Source organism: Amblyraja radiata, chromosome 15 (genome assembly GCF_010909765.2).
Source record: "Amblyraja radiata isolate CabotCenter1 chromosome 15, sAmbRad1.1.pri, whole genome shotgun sequence".
Lineage (NCBI taxonomy): Eukaryota > Metazoa > Chordata > Chondrichthyes > Rajiformes > Rajidae > Amblyraja > Amblyraja radiata.
Window position 1 is genome coordinate 7,744,260 of NC_045970.1, and position 26,016 is coordinate 7,770,275.

Genomic DNA, 26,016 nt, shown 5'->3' on the forward strand with positions numbered 1-26,016 from the left:
GCTCAAAAGAGGACAGAGTCAAACCCGTGGACTTGACTGAGCATTCTCTGGAATGTTCAGGTTCAAGTGTAATAATTGCTAAGTGCTGCTATCCCCACAGGGCAGTTACGTTGGTTTGTAACCAATGCTCCTTATGGAACAGAAGTTCCCATAGGGAGGTCCATTGTCCTCCGCTCTGCACCATTTCCTCTTGTTTGTAAGTGTGCATTCTTTCTATTCATGCTAACAGCCATGCGAGTGCAACCCTTGCTGTGAGCAGTTATTTATGCAGTATTCTGTGGGAATACGACTGCATGAAGAAATGGTTGAGGCTAGCAAGGGTCGTATCTAACTGACCTCTCTTTTTCTTTGGATCCAAAAAAATGCATCATTAGAGTAACCTTGCAGCCTTCCACTTTTGTCTTCATGTCAGCTATCTTCCCTGCTCCCTCTAATTTGACACTGTACAGCTGGTTGTATGTGCTTCAACCAGGTGTTTAGATTTACGGTGTGCATGCCATATTTGTAAAAGGAAAAGAGAACCAAATCATTTTACTGCAGCATTTATGAATGTGGAAAAGCACTAGCACACATGACAGAATTAAGTTGCATGCTTTAAGAGAGTATTTTGATAAACCAGCAAGACGTTAGCAAAGCTTGACATCTGCAACCAAATCTGATTCTCTTTACCCTTTCACAACACATAAGCCATCACAGATGGCTTCATGTAAAAGGTGAAAGGCAGAAGATTAATGTGAAATGGGTCATCCATATTGGCTTGCTTTTTCTGTTCCAGGAAAACTTTTGGAGTCTTGACAAAACAGAGTTCAGGACACCTCCTAAACTATTCATTCAAATCTGGGACAATGATAAATTTACCATGGACGACTATTTGGGTATGGAAGTTTATCTTTTACTGCTTAACTTACTCTGGCTAAACTGAAGTGATGATATGAATGCTGCTGTAATCTGACAGCACATGTACTGTCAAAATATTTTCTATTAAGGTGCAGCAATGAATTGCTGGTTGTGTTTTGTTCTAAATAATGTAATCCTACCACGATCATTGTTTGAGTTCTGGCCTGCTGTTAACCCCAGTCTCTTTTTGGAAGTTGCATGGCGTAGAAATGACTGGAAGGTGTCCAAAGCAATCTTTAAGAGCCATGCAATTTGTTCAATATTCCTGAAACGTCTCCCTTAATATTCCATTTATATAGCCCACGAAGGCCAATATTTAGTTTTCTTAAATGCAGCAGTGCATGTAGCAGAGTGTCAACAGTCAATTAAAAAAAAATACATACAAAATGCTGGAGTAACTCAGCGGGTCAGGCGGCATCTCTGGATAGAAGGAATGGGTGACGTTTCGGGTCGAAACCTTTCTTCTCGACCCAAAACGTCACCTAGTCCTTCTATCTAGCGATGCCGCCTGTCCCGCTGAGTTACTCCAGCATCTTGTGTCTCTCTTCGGTGTAAACCAGCATCTGCAGTTCCTTCCCATACAATTGAATAAAAATAGATTGCTTGCTTCATATCTTGTTGAATCCAAGAGAGTTGGAAGGTAGAACATGGTCAGGATGGGCCAAGAATAGAGTAAGTCAGGCATGACCAAGAAAAAAAAACTGGAGTGTTGCAGCAGGCATGCAGACTGTGGTCAAAATGATTGGAATGAGCAGTTCTCAGGGGAGGACCACAGACTAATGCAAGTTCCAGGTTGTTTACTGTGCCAAATTGGTTCAATTCCACCAGCAAATTAAGTCGTATTGCTTAATGCAAGCATATTCTAAATTAATTTGAATAATCTGTTTTTTGCCTATTATTTTGTACTCGATTGGACAAATTCAGAAAAATCTTTAAGACACTTTCTTGTGTAATAATGCGTGCCAACTGCTTTGACATCAACCATGTGCGCGCAAATGGTGCTCATAAAAAAACGTGTTATGGTTTGTATGGGTATTCCTTTTACTTCTTACCAAGTAATCATAAGATGGAAAGTTTACTTGTTCACAGTTAAATGCTTTAATACTTTGCCTGAAGTATGTATTGAAAGATGAAGTCTCCATTTGAGTTAGCGGATTGCATGTATTCCAGAAATGTGTGTAAATGGGTGTGACATCTGAACTGGTTGGATAGGATTAGGAAAAGGAAATACTACTAATAGTTGGACTCTCGCTGACTGTAATGCATAATGGTGAATTGATATTTCCAGCCAAAAAATAAATTTCTTATGTAACATAACTGATGGTGTTCTGATTTATGATCAACATATGTGCAGTATTCGAGGCTGCCTCGGATGGAGTATATTTTTTGCTGTAGAATAAAATATCACAATTTACTCCCCTTGGCTTTTAATGAAATGAGATTTTCAATTTTGATGAAACACTGAGACACTTAATTCTAAGACTAAAGATACAATCAAATAGCAGATCACATTTATAGGGTTAAAAGTCCTACTAGAAATCAACGTCTCTCCTGGTGCTAATCTAGTGCTGTGGTTCTCAAAGACCTAATGCTAGTTTTTTCTGCAGTTTAAAGACTCTATTTTATTAAGATCCAGTTCAGATGACTTGGATCATTGATCCAAAATACTCTGTTACTGTCTCCACAGATGCTGCCTGACCTATGCATGTCCTGCAATTTTTTTCTATCGCTGATATTGGAGGGAATTACTTGAGATTTAGCAGATGTGGCTTTCCCTTTTAACATAGGCTTGTCATTTCCTATTAGTTTCTAATCTTCAATGTAACATGTCCCCTCAGGGTCAAGGAGTAGGGAATTTCAATCATCTGCCAAACTAGAGAGGCTAGCTTTGGCAACTGTATCTTTCAATTGGCCTTGGGATGTGCATATTTAGACTATTTCCCCAGAGGATAGGTTAAATGTGGTCGGAAAGGAATAGACTTAATTAAGTATTAAGATGAAGCGACCACTGATCTCCAGACCTCAGATTGTCCATGAGCATTATGATACGAGATCTATTGCCGAAGACTGAAGCCAAGCAAAAAGAGTTCTCATTATTGCTGGCATGGAGACCTCTCCGAATTCCATTGGTGAGTCAAACTGGCTCGTCAAAGGATTGATACTGTTCCAAACTCCGAGGTCAAACTTGTTATTTTGCAGCCAATTGAATCCCTGAAGAGGCATCACTTCCATCTCCCTTTCTTGAGGAATGTTATCTTTTGTAATTAATGGGTCTGAATTTGGGCCCTAACTGGGCAAAGAATATTTAGCAAAAACCCACGAGCAAGATAAATCACCCTGAGAGTGGGACTTTATTTACTAGTTTAGAAGAATGGGAGGAGATTTCATTGAAGCAAGCACAATACTGAGGGGACTTAACAGGCTGGATACAGGGAGGATGTTTCCTGTGGCAGGGTGGAGGGAGAAAAGATAAAACTGTCTAGATCCAGGTTCAAAGTCTCGGGTTACGGGGTGAACTTCAGGGTAGAGATGAAAGATTTGTCGCTCAGAGGGTGGTGAACCTGTGGAATTCCATGCAGCAGAAAGCTGTGGAGACCCAAGTTGCTCAGTATGTTTAAGAAGGTGGCAGATTTTTTTTTAAGCACAGGGCATCGATGAGTAAAAGTGAAGGAGATAATTTGATTTTGAGGTGAGAGGATCATCCACAATTGCTACGAGAGCAGTCTGAAATGAGGCCATTGTCATCATCCTTCTGTTCCCAGCATAGATCAAACTTGGATTCCAACAACAGTGCTTCTATTGATTGTGAATGTGATTTGAACAGTGGCTCTATTGATTGAAAATGTGATTTTGAGCTTTGCCGTAACCCATTCATGGTAGATACTAAATTGCATCTCATACAGTTGTCTTCGAATTAAAAAAAAAATCTCTTATAAGCCTTTGACATATTTGCCACAAACATAATTGAAGAATACAAATAGGTCAACTCCTCATATCCACATTACCCCAAACTGAACTAACTTTTTACCTGTTTAGTGATACAGCGCGGAAACAGGCCCTTATGCCCCTGTCCCATTTAGGAAACCTGAACGGAAACCTCTGGAGACTTTGCGCCTCACCCAAGGTTTCCGTGCGGTTCCCGGAGGTTTTTGTCAGTCTCCCTACCTGCATCCTCCGGCAACCTCCGGGAACCGCACGGAAACCTTGGGTGGGGCGCAAAGTCTCCAGAGGTTTCCGTTCAGGTTTCCTAAGTGGGACAGGGGCATTAGGCCCATTAGGTCCGCACTGACCAGCAATCACTGCACACTTACAGTATCCTACACACACTAGGGACAATTTACATTTATACCAAGCCAATTAACCTACAAACCTAAACGACTTTGGAGCGTGGGAAGAAACCAAAGATCTCGGAGAAAACTCACGCAAGTCACGCAGAGAACGTACAAACTCCACACAGACAGCACCCATAGTCAAGATTGAACCTGGGTCTCTGGCGCCTTAAGGCAGGAGCTGGTGCCTTTAGGCAGCCCGTGACGTGTTCTGTAAAGCAAAATCATCTTGAATAAAGTTCTGAATATTTCATATCCTTTTAGAAGGTCAACTGCACCTTCTAGGTCAATGTTTTTGCCGGCATGTAAAGTCTTGACAATTGTTCTATGCTGCGTCCGAATAAAATGTGGGCAGCAACAAATATAAACGCTGATTTGGTTTGCCATTTTGAAGACTAGTCTTAAGCAAACTTCTTGTTTGCTCATTAATAATAAATCCCTGGTAGGTTGGCTGATGGAATTGTCCTCCAACATTGAAATGCTTGATTGTAACTTTGTTTCAGTTTTAGTTTATTGCCGCGTGTACCGAGGTACAGTGAAAAGCTTTTGTTGCGTGCTAAGCAGTCACAATATATGATTACAATCGAACCACTTGTAGTGTACAGATACATGAGAAGGGAATAACGTTTAGTGCAAGATAAAACTAGTAAGGTCTGATCAAAGATAGACCGAGGGTCGCCAATGAGGTAGATAGTAGTTCAGGACTGCTCTCTAGGACGGTTCAGTTGCCTGATATAAACATTTCTTCAGCATGAACAATTCACCATGTGGGCATCATCCTGTGGTGGCCAGTTAATTCAGCAGAACCAGAAGCACCGATATATCGAAAAATTAGTACAGTAAAATGTTGCTACAGGAATAATATCAGCATGAAAATTAGTAACATGGTTTCAGGAAAACATTTCCCTCAATATCAGCAAGACAAAGGAGCTAGTTATCAAAGACATAGAGGAATATATGCCCCAATCGGCATCAATGAAAGCCGAAGTAGAAATGGCTGAGACAACCAAGTTTCTAGTTGTAAATATTACCAACAATCTGTCGTGGACCTGCCACTTTGAAACAAAAAAGCACACCAACACCTCAACTTTCTCAGGAGACAGGAAATTCATCATGTTTCCACCAACCGTTACAAGTTTTTACAGATACATCACAGAAAGCACATCGCAGATTGGTTTGGGAACAGCTCTTCACAAAACTACTGGCTTTGCACTGGACCTCTTGGACAATAGGTCACGTACGTCAGGCTGTTCATCGACTACAGTTCAGCATTCAACACCACCAAACCCTGGGAACTGTGCCTATGCACATCTCGATGCAACTGGAACTTCAACTTCCTCATTGGCAGTCTGCAATCAGTAAGAATTGGCAACCGTATTTCCTATTCAGTAACCATCAACACAGGAGCACCTCAGGGATGTGTGCTCTATCCCCTGCTCTACTCGCTCTATACCCACCACTGTGTAGCCAGACACAATTCCAACTCCATTTTTAAACTTGCCAGTGGCACAACTGTTGTTGGATGAATGGCAGATGAATAAGGGTAGAGAAGGGAGATTGAAACTTTGATTGAATTGTGCCAGAACGACAACCTTGTTCTTCATGTCAGCATGACCAAGTAGCTGACTGTTGACTTTGGAAGGGGAAAGCCAAGCATCCACAAACCTGTCCTCATCGATGGGTTGGTAGTGGAATTGAATTGAATTAATAATAATAATAATAATAAATTTTATTTGTGGGCGCCTTTCAAAAGTCTCAAGGACACCTTACAGAATTTAACAAGAGTAAAAAACATATAATCGGAGTAAAAGAAATAATAAAGACATCACCAATACACAAATTAAAGACAGAATTCGATCCAAAGACATAAACACAATGTGAAGAGAGAGCAGCGGCAGCTAAACCGCGCCAGCGTCCACTCTCCCTTCCGACAGCCATCTTGGACACAAACTAAAATAATCACTTACACACAAAAATCATCCCCCCACAATGGATACCACTGTGGGGGAAGGCACAATGTCCAGTCCCCATCCCCAGTTCTCCTAAATTCAGGCCTATTGAGGTCTCCGCTATTGCCTCTACGGTGGCCCAATGTTCCTGGCCGTTCTGGCCGGGTACTGTTGCCCCGGCGTCGGGAGAGTCCTCTCAGCGGCTGGGCCACCTGGAACGGCCGCTTCCTTACCGGAGACAGCGGCTTCCAAAGCCGACAAGGCCGCGCCGGTTTGGAGCTCCCAGGCTCCCGATGTTGAAGTCGGCGCCGCCCGCTCCGCTCCGCAGACCCGCAGCCCGGAGGTGTTGAACTCGGCGGTCACAGCTCACCGGAGCTCCAGCGCGTCGATCCAGCGCGGCGACCCAGGCAAGGCATCGCCCGCTCCGCTCCGCAATAGCGCTCCAGCGCTGTGCCGCCACCGATGCCGAGGTGCTGGGCGGTCCCCGCCAGGAAACGGCGCTCCACGCCCGCTGGTAGGCCACGAGGACGGGTCGACGGGGCAGCCCGGAGAAAAAGCTGCCTCACCGACCAGGTAGGGGCCTAGAAATATAGTTACCCCCTTCCCCCCACATTAAAAAGTCTATTTCTCCCACAAACAAAACACAGGACTCACTAGAACTACAAAAAAAAATTGAATTGAATAAATTGTATTAGCCAAGTATGTATACATACAAGGAATATGCCTTGGTGCTTTGCTCACAAGTAACAACACGATATACAGTAAACAATTAAGAATAAAACATTATAATTTAAACATGTGAATAATGAAATAAAATACCAGAGCAAAAGGAGGCTACAGATTTTTGGTTATTGAGTAGAGCTACTGCACATGGAAAAAAGCAGTTTTTATGTCTGGCTGTGGCAGCTTTGACAATCCGGAGTCACCTTCCAGAGGGAAGTGATTCAAAGAGTTTGTGGCCAGGGTGAGAGGGGTCAGAGATGATCTTACCTGCTCGCTTCCTGGCCCTTGCAGTGTACAGTTCATCAATCGATGGAAGGTTGCAGCCAATAACCTTCTCAGCTGATCGAACGATTCGCTGCCGCCTCTGGATGTGGTGCTTGGTGGCTGAGCCAAACCAGACCATGATGGAGAAGGTGAGGACAGACTCTACGATGGCCGTGTAGAATTGGACCATCATTGCCTGTGGCAGATTGTGCTTCCTCAGCTGCCACCGGAAGTACATCCTCTGTTGGGCCTTTTTGACTGTGGAGTCGATGGTAGCCCCCCACTTAAGGTCCTTGGAGATGATGGTTCCAAGGAACTTAAATGACTCCACAGATGTGACTGTGGTGTTGTTGATGGTGAGTGGGGGGGAGGGAGGGGGAGCTCTCCTAAAGTCTACAATCAATTCCACTGTCTTAAGAGCATTGAGCTCTAGGTTGTTGTGATGGCACCAAGACGCCAGCTGTGACATTTCCTGTCTGTAGGCAGATTCCTCCCCATCCTGGATCAGACCAATCAGGGTTGTGTCGTCCGCAAACTTGAGAAGTTTGACAGAGGAGTCTGTGGAGGTGCAGTCGTTGGTGTAGAGAGAGTAAAGGAGAGGGGAGAGTACGCAGCATTGTGGTGCTCCTATGCTGAGGGTCCGAGATGTGCTTTCCCAGCCTCACATGCTGCTTCCTGTCTGTCAGGAAGTTGGTGATCCACCGACAGGGGGGTTCAGACACAGTCAACTCGGAGAGTTTGGAGTGTACCGGGAGAGTTTAATTTTATAACTCTAACTAAATAACTTTAATTTTTGCGGGCAGGCATATCTCTGAAGATCTGTCCTGGATCCAGCACATTGATGCAATCATAAGGAAAGCCCGTCAATGCCTCTGCTACCTTAGAAGGTAGATATTCAAAGGAGCAAAGGAGATTTCAAAGAGTGGTGATCATTGCCAGGTCCATAGTGGGTATGGACCTCCCCACCATCGAAGTAATCTATGGGAGACACTGCCTCCAAATAGTAGCCAGCATCATCAAGTATCCACCCCATCCTGGCGACTCTCTCATTTTATTCCAACCATTGGGAAGAAGGCAGAGAAGTCTGAAAACTACCAGTTTCAAGAATAGTTTCTTCCCAACAATCATCAAGTTCTTGAATGCTGTAATACAGTTACCTATGGACTGTCTTTGGTTGCACTGACATCAGTTTTTTTTTGCAGCATTGGGGTTATTGATTTATTGGGGTTGTTAATTTATTCATTATATATTATATCTCTGTGTCTATTGAGGAGGTGAAGAATAACAACCTGACGGCCATCCATTGACTTCAAGAAGGCGTTTGACTCAATTCATTGATGCAAAATGATGAGGATTTTGAAGCCTTACGGTATCCCTCCTCGTCTCCTGAGAGCCATTGAGTATATGCCCTTGGGCACAACAGCCAAGGTTGTCACCCCGGCTGGCGAGAGCAAAGTGTTCGAGATCCTCACGGGGGTCTTGCAGGGAGACACGCCGGCACCCTTTCTCTTCGTCATTGTCCTTGATTATGCCATGAGGCAGGCACTCAAGGAACATGAGGACCGAGGCTTCACAATCACCCCAAGGCGTTCGAGAAGAAACGGGCCAGTCAACTTGTCAGACCTCAACTTTGCTGATGACATCGTTCTGCTGCCAGACCTGATCAGGGGGGCACAGGAGCTGCTCGGCTATTGAAACTTCAAAATGTTGAGTCACAGTTCAGTGTGATTTTCATTATCCTAGTGTCATTATCTGCAAAAATAACAAAGTTATGGAACAGATACTGGCAACAACCAGACACCACCAACATACAATGTTGCTGTTGAGCCATCGAATGAAGAATAAGCATATGTGTATGAGAACTAGATTGGGCTGTGGGCCGAGCATCAAATATGTGTCTAGAAATCAGTTTTCGTGACCCAAGTCACCAAACTACATGAAATTTTCCACAGATTTAGATGAAATATAATTGAGAATTATGTCATAACTCGTCATTGCCGAAAGTTGCACATTAATTAATTAAACTAATTAGAAAATGAGATCGGTAAAGTAAGCGCCATCTAGTGGCCAATGCCCATATTACACAATGGGCAGCCTATTTCCGTGTTAGAAACATAGAAAGTAGGTGCGAGAGTAGACCACCAGGTCCGTCGAGCCCGCACCGCCATTCGCTCATGGCTGAACACTAAACAGATGTTGCAGTCCATTAAACTATATATCATTATACCTATATATATTCCAGATAGTAATATAGGTATAATAATATTATATTTAGGTATAATAATATTATATTATATATTATTATACCTATATATATTCCAGATAGTAATATAAGTATAATAATATAATAATAGTAGATAGTAATTATTCCAGATAGTAATATAGGTATAATAATATAATATAATAATATAATATTATTATACCTATATATATTCCAGATAGATATATTCTTCCGTTTTCCTGGAAACGGCCGCTACGGACGGCACTATGTAAACCCCCCCCCCCCCCGCCCGGCGGAGAAGATCCGCGGCTCCGCGTTCGCTAATCGGCCGCTTTTTAATTGAGACCGCGGCTTCACTATGTTAAATACATAGGTCCCGCGATCGGAGCACCTTTTCCCGGTAAGTTATCGCAGGCAGCTCCGAGATTAGATGATTAAGGCTTATTACTCTACAACAAGCTGGCATTAGTGAAAATGTTTAATTTACCTTGTTATTGATACATATAGTTTAGGCCCTCAATTTCATGAATGAATGAATAAGTGAATGAATGAATGAGTGAATGAATGAGTGAGTGAATGAGTGTGAGTGAATGAATGGATGAAGGAGTGAATGAATGAATGAAGGAGTGAATGAATGAAGGAATGAATGAATGAGTGAATGAATGAGTGAATGAGTGAATGTACAGCCTCCAAATCTCATTTTTTCACATTATAAAGGGTGCAATTAAATTAATTAAAGTCCATACAGATTAATTTTCATAAATTCAGACTTTAGATCTTACCTTTCAGTTTGAGTTGATTCACAAAGTTTCACAACTTTGTGTTGCAGCATCTCAGCAGGGACTTTGCTTTCAAGACTTTCTTCCACTTCTATCCACTTAGCTGCACATTTTTCAGACTTCTTAATGCTTTTCTCACTAAATTCAATTACCCTGCTGCAAGTTTCCACGACAAAGAACCTTCATCGGAATCTCCAGTAAAACAGGCATCAGTGAAGCCCTCTCAGCTATGATATGTGCTAGCCTGAAACAAAGCGCGTGATTGGCCAACTGGCAGACAACTCAACGTGCTTTGATTGGACTAAAAATACCCGAAATGTTTCCGGTATTTCTCTAATTTAATTTAAAAAATTCGCAGGTCTTGTTCATGACGAGTTTCAGGGGTGATTTATATAATTATTTTACACAATATGTGAAAATTTCATGTAGTTCTGTGACGGGTCACGAAACACTGGAATAAAGCTCCTCGGCCTACAGCCTAGATGCATTATCAGTGAAAATGGTCAAAATAGTTTTTTGCTGCATTGCAGCAATCTCCAGTGAATCTTTAGTTTGTAAGACACCAGAATCGTGATGCCTCTTTAATCTGCTGCATTTTGGTTATCTAATGAAAGTGGCAAAATTTGTACATTGGAAATAATGGATAATTCTGGTTGTTAATTTTGACGTTTGACCTCGGCCCAATAAAACAAGGAGAGGGGCAGATTGTTAATACGTGCCAAGTTCTCTTGTTTGATTCTCACCACTTAATTCTATTCATGCTCTTGTCTCCAATTTGCAGGTTACCTTGAGTTGGACCTGAACTCAACAATAAGCCCAACGAAAACGGCCAAAGGATGTGACCTGGACATGCTGCCAGATACGAAGGATCCTGGTGCTAAAGCTCCTAAACTGACCTCACTTTTTTCTCAGAAGTCGTTAAATGGTTGGTGGCCATGTGTTCAAGAGAAAGATGACAAACGTATTTTGGCTGTAAGGATCATCCATACATCAATAGAATTTTATTTTCACTGTTATCATATTGCGCCTTGCAAGTTTGGGGTTATTACCATTTGTTTCGGCGAAGAATATCATCAGTAACTTGGCTTGTTTTCAACTCAAATAGAGAAACTTAGATGGGCATTTCAAGTGTTTGAGATTACGATGGGTCCTACCAGGTTATCGAGGGAGGTAATAGAACTGGGACCTTGACAGAGATCATTGCATCCTGGGGCAAATTGTTAAACCCCTGTCCCACGGTACGAGTTAAATTCCAAGAGTTCTCCCAAGTTTGCCCTGATTCGAACTCGGAGATTTACTGTAATGGCCGTTCGTCACGAGTATTGCCGAGTACCTGCCGTTAGCGCTAAGAGACGTCCACAAGCTCCGACGTACCCGCTACGTTCATTCTCCGTGCTTACCACGTGTTCGATTTTTTTAAACTCGGGAGAGCTCTTGGAATGAACTCACACCGTGGGACATGCTAAAGCAAACTATTGCAAGACTGGGAATCCAAACTACAAGTGGAAGACTCTTGGAGAAGCTTGCTAGGTTATGTGGCATCTGTAAAGTAGGGGACATGTTTGATATTCAAGTCGATTTAATTTTTGAAGTTCCTTAGCGTTTCTCCCGACAGTAGCTGTCTGACTTTCTATTTTGCCAACAGTGCCAATTGAATTGTCCAAACCTTTGGTGTGAGCTTATATTGTATTGTGTGAGCGACAGAATATGTACACATGCCCTTCTTTCTTGCCAAGAATGAATTAAACACTTGGGAATTTCTAACAATTACACTCCTTTGTGGGCCATTAATGAGGGTCTTTCAGTAATTTTTGCTGCTGGGATGCCTCGAGGTGAATTTAAAACCTTTTTTTAAAAATAATAATTTACCGAGAATCTGTCTGCTCTGCACTGACGTGACTAATGGTTGAATGATTTATTTAACAAAATTGTATTAAAAAATCAGCCAGACCTTTTTCCATATTTGCGGCTACCCTCTTTCCACCTAAATTAACAAACTGCATAAGGTCACAATTCTGAAATATATCAAGGAATGTTTTCAATGGTATTTTTATTTTAAACAATTGCATTCTGGAGCTCTTCCATAGTTTTGCTGGGGGGGGGGGTGGTTTGCATGAGCCAGTTTGCAAGTCAGTTTGAGCAGAAATTTGAACAAAAGAAAATATGCAATTTATTCCTGGATCATAACTTAAAGCGAAACATCTTGAACACTGGAGTTTTGCCCTTAAGTATTAAGAAGCTCGGGCAGGGTAGAATTAAGGAATAATTGTGACTTATGAAATAATGCATATGCAACAAAGTTTTTATAGCACATACATCATGAGCAAACCTACATGGAAACAATTGTACACTTAAGCTGCACCACGTTTTTCACTCCTGGGTGAACTATCTTGAAGAAAAATGACAATCATTTGAAGCCACAAAGAATATGAAAGGTTATCTGATGAATGATTCAGCAGCCAGGAGCTACAACAAGCAGTGAGCTATTTCATACGCAGGGTCATTAGTCACAGTCAATGATGACATGTTGATAGAATTTTAAACTCCAATAGAAAAACCATGATGGACATCTTTTTAATTGTTAAAGTTTTGCTTGAATACCAAGGAAACTTTTTTTAGGTCAACTGTTTGGATAGATAATCACAAACTAACTCTGCCCCCGATTCATGGGTCGCATACTGGCTTTTGAGATGGGCCTGTTGGCCTGAAAAGGATTGCATGAAGTACTGTTTTTAAAAGGTTGACGTAATCCTAGAAGTTTTGTATTCGGAGGTAACCATATCACTTATCTGTGAATGTCTGTTCTCATTAGACGTTTTGCTGAAAGTTTTTCTTTTGTCTTCCAGGGTAAAGTTGAAATGACATTGGAGATTATCACTGAACAAGAGGCTGACGAAAAACCTGCTGCCAAAGCAAGAGATGAACCCAACATGAACCCAAAACTGGATCCTCCAAAGTAACCTTTTTTTTTTTCTTGATTTGTTTTCGTATGTTTGTATCTTGCATTTTGAAAGGACAGGGGCCTAAATGGGGCATCACATTTAAAAACATAGTTTTTTGTGTGTTTTAAACATTGAATGCTGACTATTTGAACTGAATGGATGGGTTTTAACCATTCTTTATAAGCAGAGATTTTTTATCTCCTCATATTTCATGCACTTACGGTTTACATTCAAGTCTTCTATTGAGACCACTGAGGTGCGTGCAGTTGAGAGTCATGTTTGTTCTTTCAATTGCTTTAAAAAAAAAAAAGAACATTTCAACCAATAAGTGCTGGGATTTGTTTAAATTGAATTTAGACTGGCGAAGGCATTTCTGGCAATTTCCACTCTAACCATCATGAACTTTCATAATGCTGTAGCTAATGACTTGGTTTATAAATATTCCCCTGCTGCTTCACTTTCCACTTCAACTCTGACCATCGATTCAATGTTGGGGGTCAGTCTGTACATCCTGCCTTCTCTCAAGGAGCTTGTTGATTGTCCCAGGACAAGGATAATAAGTGAATTGATGAGGAAGAAGCTTTTGCAACCGACCCAATCCCTTTGATTGCCAGCAATAGTTGTAGCTGTTGTCTTGGCTACCTCTCAGGATGGAGCACGAGTTGTTTCCACTTCAGTGTCATGGACGACGAATGTTTACTGAGGCCAAGATGGGAGTTCCAGACTCTATTCCCAACCCCGTCCCGCTTTGGGCGGCTGTGGGTTAGGATTTCCAGGAATTGGTGGCGATGTTCCATCGGGGAAGAATTGAGTTAGTCGTTGAATCTTTTTCTCCTCCCCCGTCAGACCATGGAATAGCACGTCTGTTTTGCGAGTCTATTGTCAGGTGTGTAAACTATGTAGCCAGCCCAAGCATTGCCAAGGCCTTAACACTGGCGATGTGGGCCCAAGAAAGATGGCCAACATTGGTTCACTTATCCATCCTGTGAATTTGAACGATTTTGAGCGTTGCCACTTATGATATTTTTCCAGTGTCGTAGGATGCCCGTCTCAGAACATGTAAGAGGGCCGGAATCTCTGCTGCCCAATAGACACTGAGTTTGATGCCAGGTCTAATGTCTTGATTTTTCCCTCAGTTGATGAAAAGCTAGGAAGGTGGTGCTTTCTTTGCTAAGCAGTGGGTCCTCTGATTCAGTTTCCAGTGTCTTGTCATTAATGTATCTTTTTGAGGACAGTGTGGTGCCGCAGGGTCAGTCTGATGAATGATCACGGTTTTGTGGCTGCAAAGTGGAAGGCACGTCCCTTGTACGTTTCAGTCAACGGGCTAATAAAAGAACGAGGACTAGCAAGGCAGCTGCTTTTCTGAGTGGATGGGTCATGGTACAAGAGTAAGCCAATACCCGGGGTTGAAGGTGGAAGTGTAATAAGCTCCCATTGTCAGGGTATTTTCAACAGACGGATAATGTGTTTGGCAGGGTTGGTCTAGGTCTAATTCAGGTATACCATCACTCTGTAAGTGAATGGTCTACTGATACTGAATATCTGGGCTTAAGGCATCATGAGCAGCTATTGGTGTCCAGAAATTCAAATCCATGGTATTGTTCAGGAAAAGTGGAGAAGATTGATGGGTTATTCAAACCTGTAGAAATGTAGCAGAATTTGCACTTTGTATATTCTCAAGCACAGACAACACAAAGGAATGTCACTCCAAGAGCTCTGACTGCTTGCTGCTGTGTTGTGAACATGTGCGCTCTGCTGACAGCTATTGACTGCTTCACTTTATAAAAAGATGTCACCATCTTTCATCACTCCTCGCTTTTAATGACTCATTCCAGTTTTGTAAACTTTTTTTATTTTGAAGTTTGTGTTTAAAGTTCAAAGTTTAAAAATATGTTGTGGTTCCCCGTCCTCCATAAACTGCTTTGAGCCTCAATAAATATCGACAGTTGTGGTTTCTTAGTACTTGGCACGATCCCACAAGGACAAGTGTGTTGTGGTGCTTTTTTTCATGTTTGGTTGAAGGAGGAATGTTATCTGGGATATTGCCACAGAATCCTTTACCGTGATCTGCGGGACCCTGGTTTAATCATGAAGGTTCATCTGAAGGTGATGTTCAAGAATCCGCCTCCATTTTGCACCAAAGTCTTGAAGTGGGACTTGAACTAGCAATTGTCTACTGAAATAATCTGATACTTTGAACATTGCTCCGTTTGTGCAGCAGCTTGATATATGCTATGAGTTGGCAGAATCGGAGGAAAGTGTTCAATGTCTACAAGTTCTTGGCTTTTGACAGATGTTTCCTGACCGACTGAATGTTTGTAGCATTGTTCTTGCTTAAAATCTCCAACATCTGCTGTATTTGCTTAAGTGTGTTATTTTGTTTTTGCTCTCATCTCGTATCTGGTGTATGTTCTCTTAAAATGTAGACAAATGTATGTGATCATATTGAAGCCAACAACATTCTTAGTTTCCACGGGCAGAATCAAAATGACCTCTCTACAAATGTGTATAGATTCTTGGATTTCTTGAGACCAATATGCCTTGCGTATATTCCTAGTGGCTTTAAGCCACATATTGAGCATCAGAAGACCATTCCCCTAAGAGTGGCAGCGCAGCACAATCTGGCTGATGTATGTAGAAATGGGGAACGGCAATGACAAATAATGAGTCAATGGTGTAGGCTGATCAAATACTGCATTGAATCACTTGGAATATTCTCCACCCAGGAGAGCTGTGGGGGGTCAGTTGCTGAGATAGTTTACACAAAAAGAAAGGCCGTTGGATATGAAAAGTGTTATGATTTTAGTACAGGGTGGGACTGTGGAAAGATATCAGCCATGGACATATTGAATAACGGAATAGGCACAGAGGGCTGAATGGCCTCTTCTGTGTTCCATACAACTGTTACTTTCACTAACAAGTTTTGTTTCCTTTCTAAGAGCACAAGAGAAATCCCATGTTTTGTTTCTTCTCCAAAGATAATAATTTTCTTGGAGGACAGTATATGGCTGCTGCTTGGGACCTCACTTCCAACTGTAAATGTGTTTTTGACACCTTGTTCATCTTGGCACTTTGCACCATCCCGTCACAATAAAGGTAGTAACAGCACCATTCCTTAACAAGAAGTCAAAACCCACACAGTCCTTCAGAGTGACTGTGTCCTTCTCCACACTCCCACTGAGCAGTTGGTTAGGTAGGAGCTAACTATGGTTTTTAAAATGGGTAATAAACATGCCCGCGGTTTCCTCGAACAATGGCTTCTTAATTCTGTAAATGAGTGCTTAATGTAAATTGTGTACACTATCCGTTTGGAATGGAAAATTAACTGTATTTAATTCTTTACAATCAGGCGTCCAGAAACGTCTTTCCTGTGGTTCACCAGCCCTTGTAAGACGTTGAAATACATCATCTGGCGCCGATTCAAATGGATATTTCTCGGGATCTTAATACTGCTGTTTGTAGTTTTGTTCCTCGGGATCTTCTTTTACTCATTGCCGGTAAGTGCGAGGTTATTAATAACACTGTTCTCGAGGTGAGATTGCACGCAAACAAGTCCTGCTTTCAAGAAATAAACAAAACTTGACTTTTCTTTTTTAATTCCCCTTCTGACTTGGATCATCGCTCATTTGTAGGTTTTGGGTTTTGCCTTTCACTAGATAGAGTCTATTGAAAAGTATTTTGTCAAATGCAGCAGAGGTTAAACTAAAATGGAGCGCATGACCTGAATGCTACAATTGGCTACTGTTTACACTTGCCACTTTCGGCACTTAAGTCTAAAGGCACAAAGCAATATTCTCAAAGGGAGTTAGCTTGGTATTTCTGCCACTCGCTGTAACTTTTTAACATATTTCTTTCCAGCCAGTTCTTCAGTACAAGTTCATGATTCATTCACTGTTTTCTCACACTGCTGTTGAGGTTCCTTCAGAGACATTTGCTGCCTTCTCAAAGATATTACTGAAACTTGATGAGCAAGCCAGGATTTTGTTGTAAAACAAGTGTATATTTGCTCCCCCCCCCCCACAGTTTGCTGTCCTTTAAGAGTACGGGCTTCTCCCCCCAACCCCCTCCCCCCACAACAACCACCATCATATCGATGTGCTGTATTGACTAACAAGCTAGCTACTTTACAAGACAGGATATGTCCCTGAAAGAGTTTATGATCCTCCCAGTAAAAAGAGCAACTGGAGGCTGCCTGGGCAGCAATGCTAGTTAAAGCTACAATTAGAGTCAGTGAGCCCCAAATGAAAATGCAGGGCTTTATTCCAAATGTTAACTTAACCTTAAAAAGCAAGGGCTAAATTAGAAATAATGTATTAAGAAAAGTAAACTGCATAACCACAGGATGAAAATGTGAGTATATATTTTTTTTTAATATATTTTTATTTCTGGGCTAAGTCGGTTTATTTAATTGACTGTGTATCCTGAAGCCGCCTTTGCATTTCATCTATTCATGAACCATCGGCTACAGAGGGGTTAATGTCGGTGGCCAAGTTTCCCATTATCTTAGCATTTTCAATTAAATACACCAAATTACCAATGGCACTTAGTATAAAGTATTGCTCCAATGATGTTGGACGACCAGCAATTACATTGATTTACTCTGGACTATGTTCAGTTCATTGGGTAGAAAAAAAAGAGATTGGTGTTTAAGAAATTCATTGGAGTAATAAATTCTGTATATTGCTACCAAGTTAGAGCAACAAGGCTGTTAATTTAAAATTAAATAAAAACCCCTCTGTCTTCCACTTTGATGGGAAACAAAAGATTTCGGGAAAGTTCTTTTTAAGGTGATAGGAGGAAAAGTTCAGCGGCATCCATCATGGCCTCCAGGCTTGCTGGGATAGGAGGGAGGGACATAAAGGTGTCAACACCAGAGCTGGTACAGTAGTAAATCACAGTTAGTGGAGCTAGCACAGGAATGGCAAACCAAGGCAGCTGTTAGTTGTGCAGTGCTGGATCTCTCAATGTTGTGTTAAGGCAAGTCCCCTTCTCATGACCTTGCTTTCCATTGCTGTTTGTACACCACCATCATCTCCCTCCTTAGCCTCGTGACCTTAGCTGGCTGATTTTTTTTTAACCGCAGCTGATAAAGCTGAGAAAATGTAGATTCAGCCTGTCGGGGTGTTTTAATGGTTCTATTATCATGGGCTGAATTTTTCAATTGTTACTTGAGCTACTTTAACTGTCTGTGGTCGAATTCTCATCCATATTATTTTCCATCCACGTTAGATTAATTTAAAGTCTTTTTGTGATTCATAACTGCGAGCATGGTGCTAATGCTTGAGAATCTGAATTGTTTTATACCAGTTTAGAAAGGTTATAACACACAATCTTTTTGCCGATAATTGAAGGAAAGATATCTATTTAAAACTTGAAAATTGATCCCAATATTGTTAGCTGTCAACAATTAGTTGAGATCCTGTTTCAAATTTACCTAAATATAAAACGTTTTCTGATTTTTGATCTGTTAGATCAAATGTGAAATCTAATGTATTTTGTGGTTTATTTGCTGGCTGTCGAGTTTGATTACTAAATGTTATGTGTAGGGCAAAATAGAAAGTAACTTGGATCTGAATTGTTAGATGTAAAGTGTCTAGTGGTGTGCTGGAGCCCCGTGTATAGATGAGAACATATATTTCACTTCTCCCGGAACATACTATGTGGAATTAGCAAGCAGAAGTCAGGAGCCCTGCTACAATTGATGAATTTTGAGCTTTGAACAGCTATGAAAGAAAGCAGTGATCATGATTGCCCACTGCGAAAGTATTATACTTTACTGTGAATAATATCACGGTAAACCATATTATGGCAGACCCTGCGATTTTAAATATGCTGGAAGCTCTGAACAGCTCAGGCAGCATTTGTGAAGAAAGTTAATTTTGGAGGTTTCATTAGGTGATATGGGTGCTAAGATTCATTTAAAGACACAGGATCATGCAATTGAATACAAACCATTTTTAAATATAGAAAGACTCTGCTTTCTTTGTTAGTCCTATAACTAGCAAACCCATCAGGTATTTGGGGACTATAGTGTTCCCAAGACCTCAATGGTGGAAAAGGCAGAGGACGATGGCTGACCTTAGTGGAGCGTCACAACGGCTGGGAAGGCGGATGAAGGCTGCAGCAAAAAAAGGGTCTCCGGTCGTCTTGGACTCCACACCACTGGATCCTGACCCAGATCTGTCAAGGACCGTGGGGTGGCTGCCTGTGCACTAATCTCCCCACGTTAAACAAAGTCACCCTCCATATAGGGAATAGAACCCTGGAGACACCCATGGTCAGCCATGAACGAAGGGGTCTTAAGAGTATAGTGTCCCACTTTCAATTTATCGTTCCATAGAATTGGATTAATAACTCATATAACCCAAGTGCAGCATAATATCACAGCTGGTAGAGCTGCTGCCTCACATGCCAGAGACCCAAGTTTGATTTGGAGCTGTCTGTGTGGAGTTTGCCTGTGACCACATGGGTTTCCTCCATTGCTCAGCTTAATTGGCCTCTATAGAAATTTCCCCTAGTGTGTAGAGAAATTGGGATAACTAAGAACTAGTGTGAACGGGTGATCAATGATCAGCATGGACTCGGCGGGCCGAATGGCCAGTTTCCATGCTGTATCTCTAAAAAAGAACCTAAACATAATATGGGTATGTTACCTTCATTTTAAAATTGTACAAAGTGCATGTCGTGGTTTTGGAATTAATGGGAATGGTAAACTGGCTTGAATTGGAGAAATTATTTGCCCTATGACGGGGCTAATCGTGGGGATGCCAGTATAAACCAGTGGGGATGCCAGTGTGGATCCATCTTGTTGAATTGGCACTGGTAATGCAGAAATGGTCATTAATGGTAATCCGGCATTTGTCACCTGGTTTCTTCAACGTTGACGTTCGTGTGCTGCTGAGCACCCCACACGGGGATGTGCTTCAGTGCAACAAGACCATGAGCAGCATTGATGACTGGGGAGATGGAACTAGTTCCAGTCAGCCATGTACAACCTGCATTGCTCAAGTAAATGACATGCTGAATGATAAAGAAAATAACCAAAAATGAGAAGATAACTTAGAATGGTAAAGAAAATAACTAAAAAAAATATGTTTCCACATTGTTCCCTCCGTTTTCCTGAATTCGAAACGCAGTGCATGCTTTGCATTGTGTTCTTTAACAAGTTGAATCTCAAATTGTGAACGAGGATGGCCTCATCAATTACCTTGCTGAGGACTGGATGCAGTAGATATGAAAAATCATAAATGAAACCAGACTCGCGCATGTTACAATTGTGGCTGGTATCATAATCTGGGGCAGCAATGGAAAAGGAATGAGGGATCATGTGGTAGGATGGCAGGATTTGCTTAAAGTTGAACATTGCCAACCCAACATGACATCGTGCACTTCAGTAAGTAGGCAATGAGCAAAATTAATTTGGAAAGCAAATCTCCCCCAGTTTCAGTTTAGTTTATTGTCACGCGTACTGAGGTATAGTGAAAAGCCCTGACCAATGTTGGTGGCTTCACATTAAATGCAAAGCCACTCCAATCTTGGTCAATACAGTAAGTGTGGCCCCCTGCCATTTGAGTCGGGAGGTTATGACAAGCTGCTAAATATTAAGCTCTTGCCTGAGTTCAAGGAACTTTATAGCAGTTGTAAAGTGGACGTGGCCTCCTACACTTGGACTGATTCAAAACTGTAGCCCAATAAAATGGGGGGCCTGTGAAATGTCATACGTGGTGCTAATATCCAATGCCTCTATTTGAGACATTGCACTTTGGGATGCTACTAATGTCGGCAAGTGGCACACCCACAGTAAATGTCATATTGAATGATAAGTGCACAGCTGTCTGTAGAATGGTGCCCCATCCCAGATTTAGCATGACCAAATGTATCTTGGGGGTGAAGCCAGCTTGCCTTGAATATAGAAGTGTGTAGCTGGTTAAACTAGGGGAAATTATAGAAAAGCTAATCATAAGGGGCACTCATGTGTGGCTCAGTTAGAAATTAAAGAAACCAATTACTCATGGTTTGTTTTAAAAAGTCACTTTCTAAACCCAATTTGGATGCAGAGATGAGAGATTTGACAGATTCAGTCCCCCTTAATGGGAAAGACCACTGTGCTTTTCATTGGAATCCATCCATTGACAACCAGAGGATTTCCAAGATTATCCCCTATTGGAGAAAAGCAGTTCAAGTAAGAGAATGTGAAATGTGCTAAAATACAATAGATGCAATAGACAATAGATGCAGGAGTAGGCCATTCGGCCCATCAAGCCAGTACTGCCATTCAATGTGATCATGGCCTTCTCCCCATATCCCCTGACTCTGCTATTTTTAAGAGCCCCATCTAGAGAACCGGCCTCCACCGCCCTCTGAGTCAGAGAATTCCACAGACTCACCACTCTCTGTGAGAAAAAGTGTTTCCTCGTCTCCGTTCTAAATGACTTACTCCTTATTCTTAAACTGTAGCCCCTAGTTCTGGACTCACCCAACATCGGGAACATGTTTCCTGCCTCCAGCGTGTCCAAACCCTTAACAATCATATAATATAGCATGATCCATGGAAGCATAGAATTTCATGGTGTATGTGCAAGTTTTGAATATGAAATCAATGAGGGCTATGACTCCAGTTGTAATCTAAAGGCACACGGCAGTGTAGCGCATAAACTAAACCAGTATTTTTGAAGGCATAGCAACAGCTTCAATTTAGCACAGAATGCTTATTGTCCTTGTACGAAGTCTATTCAGTCCTTTCTTCCAATTTAAAGACTGTTCTGGATGTACACATTTGGACGAAATAAAGCATTTAGACAGACCACTTATCAGAATGATGACCCTGTTGCAGATTCTAGGCATTGAAGGTAGTTGGTCTGTTAAATGTGGCATCTCTAGAGCATCTTGTCCAAAAATCTCAAACTCCGGAGAATGAGCCACAACATTTTTCTAAACTCTACTGGAGAGCCCACTTCAGAATTGTTGTAATGTTGGGAAAGAAGTTCACTTGGTGACAAGAGATTAATTGCTGGCATAGAATGTAGGCAGATTGAGATACCAACATCCTGAGAGGAAGAGAGAATATCTTGTACAAGAAAATTGGGACCCATTAGGGTAGATATTTTCAACCCATATGCTTGGCTGCAACTCCCGAGTAAACTCACTTAATTTGATCAAATCCTTTGCCCTAGGATGGGGCTAATCAGGCAGCCAATATAAACACAGCAAACGATGTAGAGCCAACTTGTTGAATTGGTGTTGGCCAATCAATCTATCCACATTCTAACTAAGACCAACAAGGACCAATAATTAAGAAAGATTGCTAAATTGGACATATGATGAAAATCCTTTTTCAAAACAATGATGAATGCAAATATTGGGAAATACAAGAAATGATTTGGTGAAAAAGAAAAAGAATCCACTTCTCAGAAGCAGCTATTAACTTCCAAAGATCAAACTTCTCATCCACATTCAAGCGAGCCACCTTTTTTGGCTTCCTTGCCCATCTTAACCATTTCATCTTGAATCATCCAGAAAGATTAGATGTTCCCCTCTTCCATAACAGTAATAATGTGTGTGAATCAGAATTAAACTACGTACTATATTTTAAGAGGGAGTTAGATGTGGCCCTTGTGGCTAAAGGGATCAGGGGGTATGGAGAGAAGGTAGGTACAGGATACTGACTTGGATGATCAGCCATGATCATATTGAATGGCGGTGCAGGCTCAAAGGGCCGAATGGCCTACTCCTGCACCTAGTTTCTATGTTTCTATGAGAGAAGAATAATTCCTTTGGCTTCATCATGGGCATTGTATGATGCAATCACTGCTAGCATAAGGCATAAAATGGGACATGTCCACATTTAACAGGTTATGCTGCAATTTCTGATCATAATTTAATCTTCTCTAACTTGGGGAGACCAAATCCAAATTAAATTGCCAAATGCATCCATTTTTTTTATAATTACAAAAAAAATGCTACAAATTATCAATATGTCAAGGAGCATCTGTGGAGCAAGAAATGCTTATTGCTTCAGGATGATGACTTTTCATTTGAACCTTTTTCCGTTTTGGGGCCTCTGGTTGCCTATCACTCCCCTTAGCAAGATCAAAGAACTGCACCAATGTTCCCAGTAGAAATTATCCAGACTTGCTACATAAACTCAACAATTTGTTTAAATATTGAGAATATCCAACAGTTTTATTTTTGGATTTGCAGTGACCAACTTTCCACAATAATTGTCCTCCATCTTCCCGTTACACTGTTCTTTGTTTTCTTTTTCACCTGTTTCCTTATCTTCCCTTTCGGTCTGTACCATTATTTGTTTTTTTGCTGCTCACTCTCTCTTCCCCTCCAGCCAATTCCACTCTCACACTTCTTTCTCAAAACATTATTTTTTTTCCAGTTCTGATGCCAGGGATATTATTTTCACCCACTTCTAAAGAGAGAATGCAGCGATCAGGCTCTTCAATCACATTCAAGCTTGTCTAGTTTGTTTGAAAGTGCGCCTAGTTCTCAGAATGCCCACTAGATAGAGCTCTGTGCTGGGAAGAATTGCTGTTCTTCAAGGCAGATTGAAACATTTATAGAGCAGAATTCACTTCCTGCAGAAAAATATCACTCTGGGATTTACAGAATCAGTTTTAGATTGGAGAAATCTCTGGGAGTAAAATGGCAGGTATTAATTATGTTTTGTTTTTAGTTGATATATTGAAATAGTCCATAGCATTTATTAAGTCATTTATTCATGCCCTTTGCTGCACCTCCCTTGACTCAATACAACCAGTTAAGCCCTTGTCCCACATTCCCGAGTTACTAACGAATTCTCCCGAGTTTTCCCCTTGATTCAAACTCGGAGAATTACGGTAATAGCCAGCCGTAGGTACTCGTGGCTATTTTATTTTACTCGTGGACATTTTCCAATATGCTGGAAAAACGTCCCGACTTACCTGATGCCCTGAGTACCTACAGCTGGCATTACAAGCCGCTATGAAATATCTACAGCCTCCTACAGACTCACTACGGACTCGCTACGGACATTCTCCGAGTTTGAATCAAGGGGAAAACTCGGGAGAATTCGTGAGTACCTCGGGAAAGTGGGACAGGGGCTTTAATATTTGTGGTGCAGTGTGACAATAGGAGTTGAGAAACGGCTGTAAATGGTCACGAGAAAGAACGCTACCATGCACAGGAGATCACTTTGTGAGGGACTGAGATTTAATTTCTAACTTTCTTTCCTGAAATCATGGCTTTGTTGGGATTTGAACTCCGGGATAAGCATTGACAGAGGGGACAACAAAATAGAGATGCTGGAATCATGAACAAACAAACAAAAGGCTGGAGGAACTCAGCAGATCAGGAAATATCTATGGAGGGAATGGATAGGCAATGAATGGTGAGAACTCTTCGTCAGACTCATGGAGTCGAGGGGAGAAAGCTGGGAAGTATGAAGAGCATACTGCAGAGGGGAAAGGAGCAGGCTGACTCGGGTGGTACGAGAAATGAATGGGGGGGGAACAGGTAAGTGAGGGATGGGGGTATATTGGTTGAAAATGGAGAATATAATGTTCATATCATTGGGTTGTAAGCTACCCAGGCAGATACACGTCTAACATCACCCTGGTCACCCCGCCCTATTCCCTTCCTCCATGCACTCATCTCCCATCCCTGAGTCCCATATTCCTGTTTCATCCCGCCCCCTCTTTCCCCTCTCCCTCCCCCTTCCAATTCCAATTCCACCCATATTCCTCCCTTTGGTTTACATTTCACACTTCTTTCCAAATCTTCCTTTTCACTTCTATCCTTTGCCATTTACTCCACCCATCTGCTGATCAACACCCCTTTCACTGACCAGACTTTGCCCAGCTTTTACCCCCTTCCTCCATGAGCCAGTAGAAGGGTCTCCACCCAAAACGCCATATGCCCATTCCCTCCACTGCCTCGATGACTTGGAGTTGGCAGAACAGGATTCGTGTAGGTCACTAGACAATGACAGGTGAGTGGAACTTGCTTCAGAATTGCAAAGGAGACACATGGCTGGAGTAACTCAAGGAGTCAGGCAGCATCTCTGGAGAACATGGATAGGTGATGTTTCAGGTTGAGACCTTCCTTCAGACTGATTACAAGGCAGTTTATTCAAAGTTGCTTACGAGGCCAGTCAGGAGACCATTGGAGTAAGAGTTAAGGGCCTGCCCCACTGTATAAGCTAATTCAAGAGTTCTCCAGAGTTTCCCCTGATTTGAACTCGGAGAATTACGGTAATAGCCGCTCGTAGGTACTCGGGGCTCTCGTGGACATTTTTCAACATGTTGAAAAACCTTCACGAGCTTACCGCGTTTCCCGAGTACCTGCCGTTAGCGTTATGAGCCGCTAAGAGACGTCCCGAGCTCCGACATACCCGCTCCGTACATTCTACGTGCTTACCAGGAGTTTGATTTTTTTTTTTAAACTCGGAAGAGGTCTTGGGTAAACTCGTTTAGTGGGACAGCCCCTTTAAAGTAAGAGTGAAAGTTTGGGCAATACAAATTGGTGAAAGGTAGGAGTATAATGTTAAGAGTTAGATGCCGATAGCCTTTGCAAAGAACATCAGAGGATTTAGAGAGTGTTCTTCAACCTAACTGGCCTGGGAGGAGGATTTAAATAGTAATAGCATGAAGCAATTCATTCTGGGGTCCAGGTGGATGTTTTTTTTTTAAGGAAACAAACAACACTATAAATTCATGGCTAGACAATATTCTGATAGTGCTGGGGGTTGTGAATGGCCTTGTTTCCCTTGAAATAATGTTGGCGTGGAAGAGGAGGAACTCAAAGATTCTCTGGCAGAAAACTAATTTCACAAGAACATAGAAACATAGAAATTAGGTGCAGGAGTAGGCCATTCGGCCCTTTGAGCCTGCACCGCCATTCAATATGATCATGGCTGTAACCTTG

At 41.8% G+C, this 26,016-nt stretch overlaps 1 protein-coding gene across 3 annotated transcripts in view; it reads left to right on the forward strand.

Annotated features, from left to right (window-relative positions):
• The window catches only part of myof (myoferlin), a 282,434-nt gene that overhangs the window by 254,760 nt on the left and 1,658 nt on the right, over positions 1-26,016 (forward strand). For all 3 annotated transcript variants that reach the window (XM_033033586.1, XM_033033588.1, XM_033033587.1), the window contains 4 exons: positions 776-875; positions 10,944-11,134; positions 13,009-13,118; positions 16,454-16,601. In XM_033033586.1, the coding sequence (XP_032889477.1) occupies positions 776-875; positions 10,944-11,134; positions 13,009-13,118; positions 16,454-16,601 (549 nt within the window). The remainder of the gene's footprint in view (positions 1-775; positions 876-10,943; positions 11,135-13,008; positions 13,119-16,453; positions 16,602-26,016) is intronic.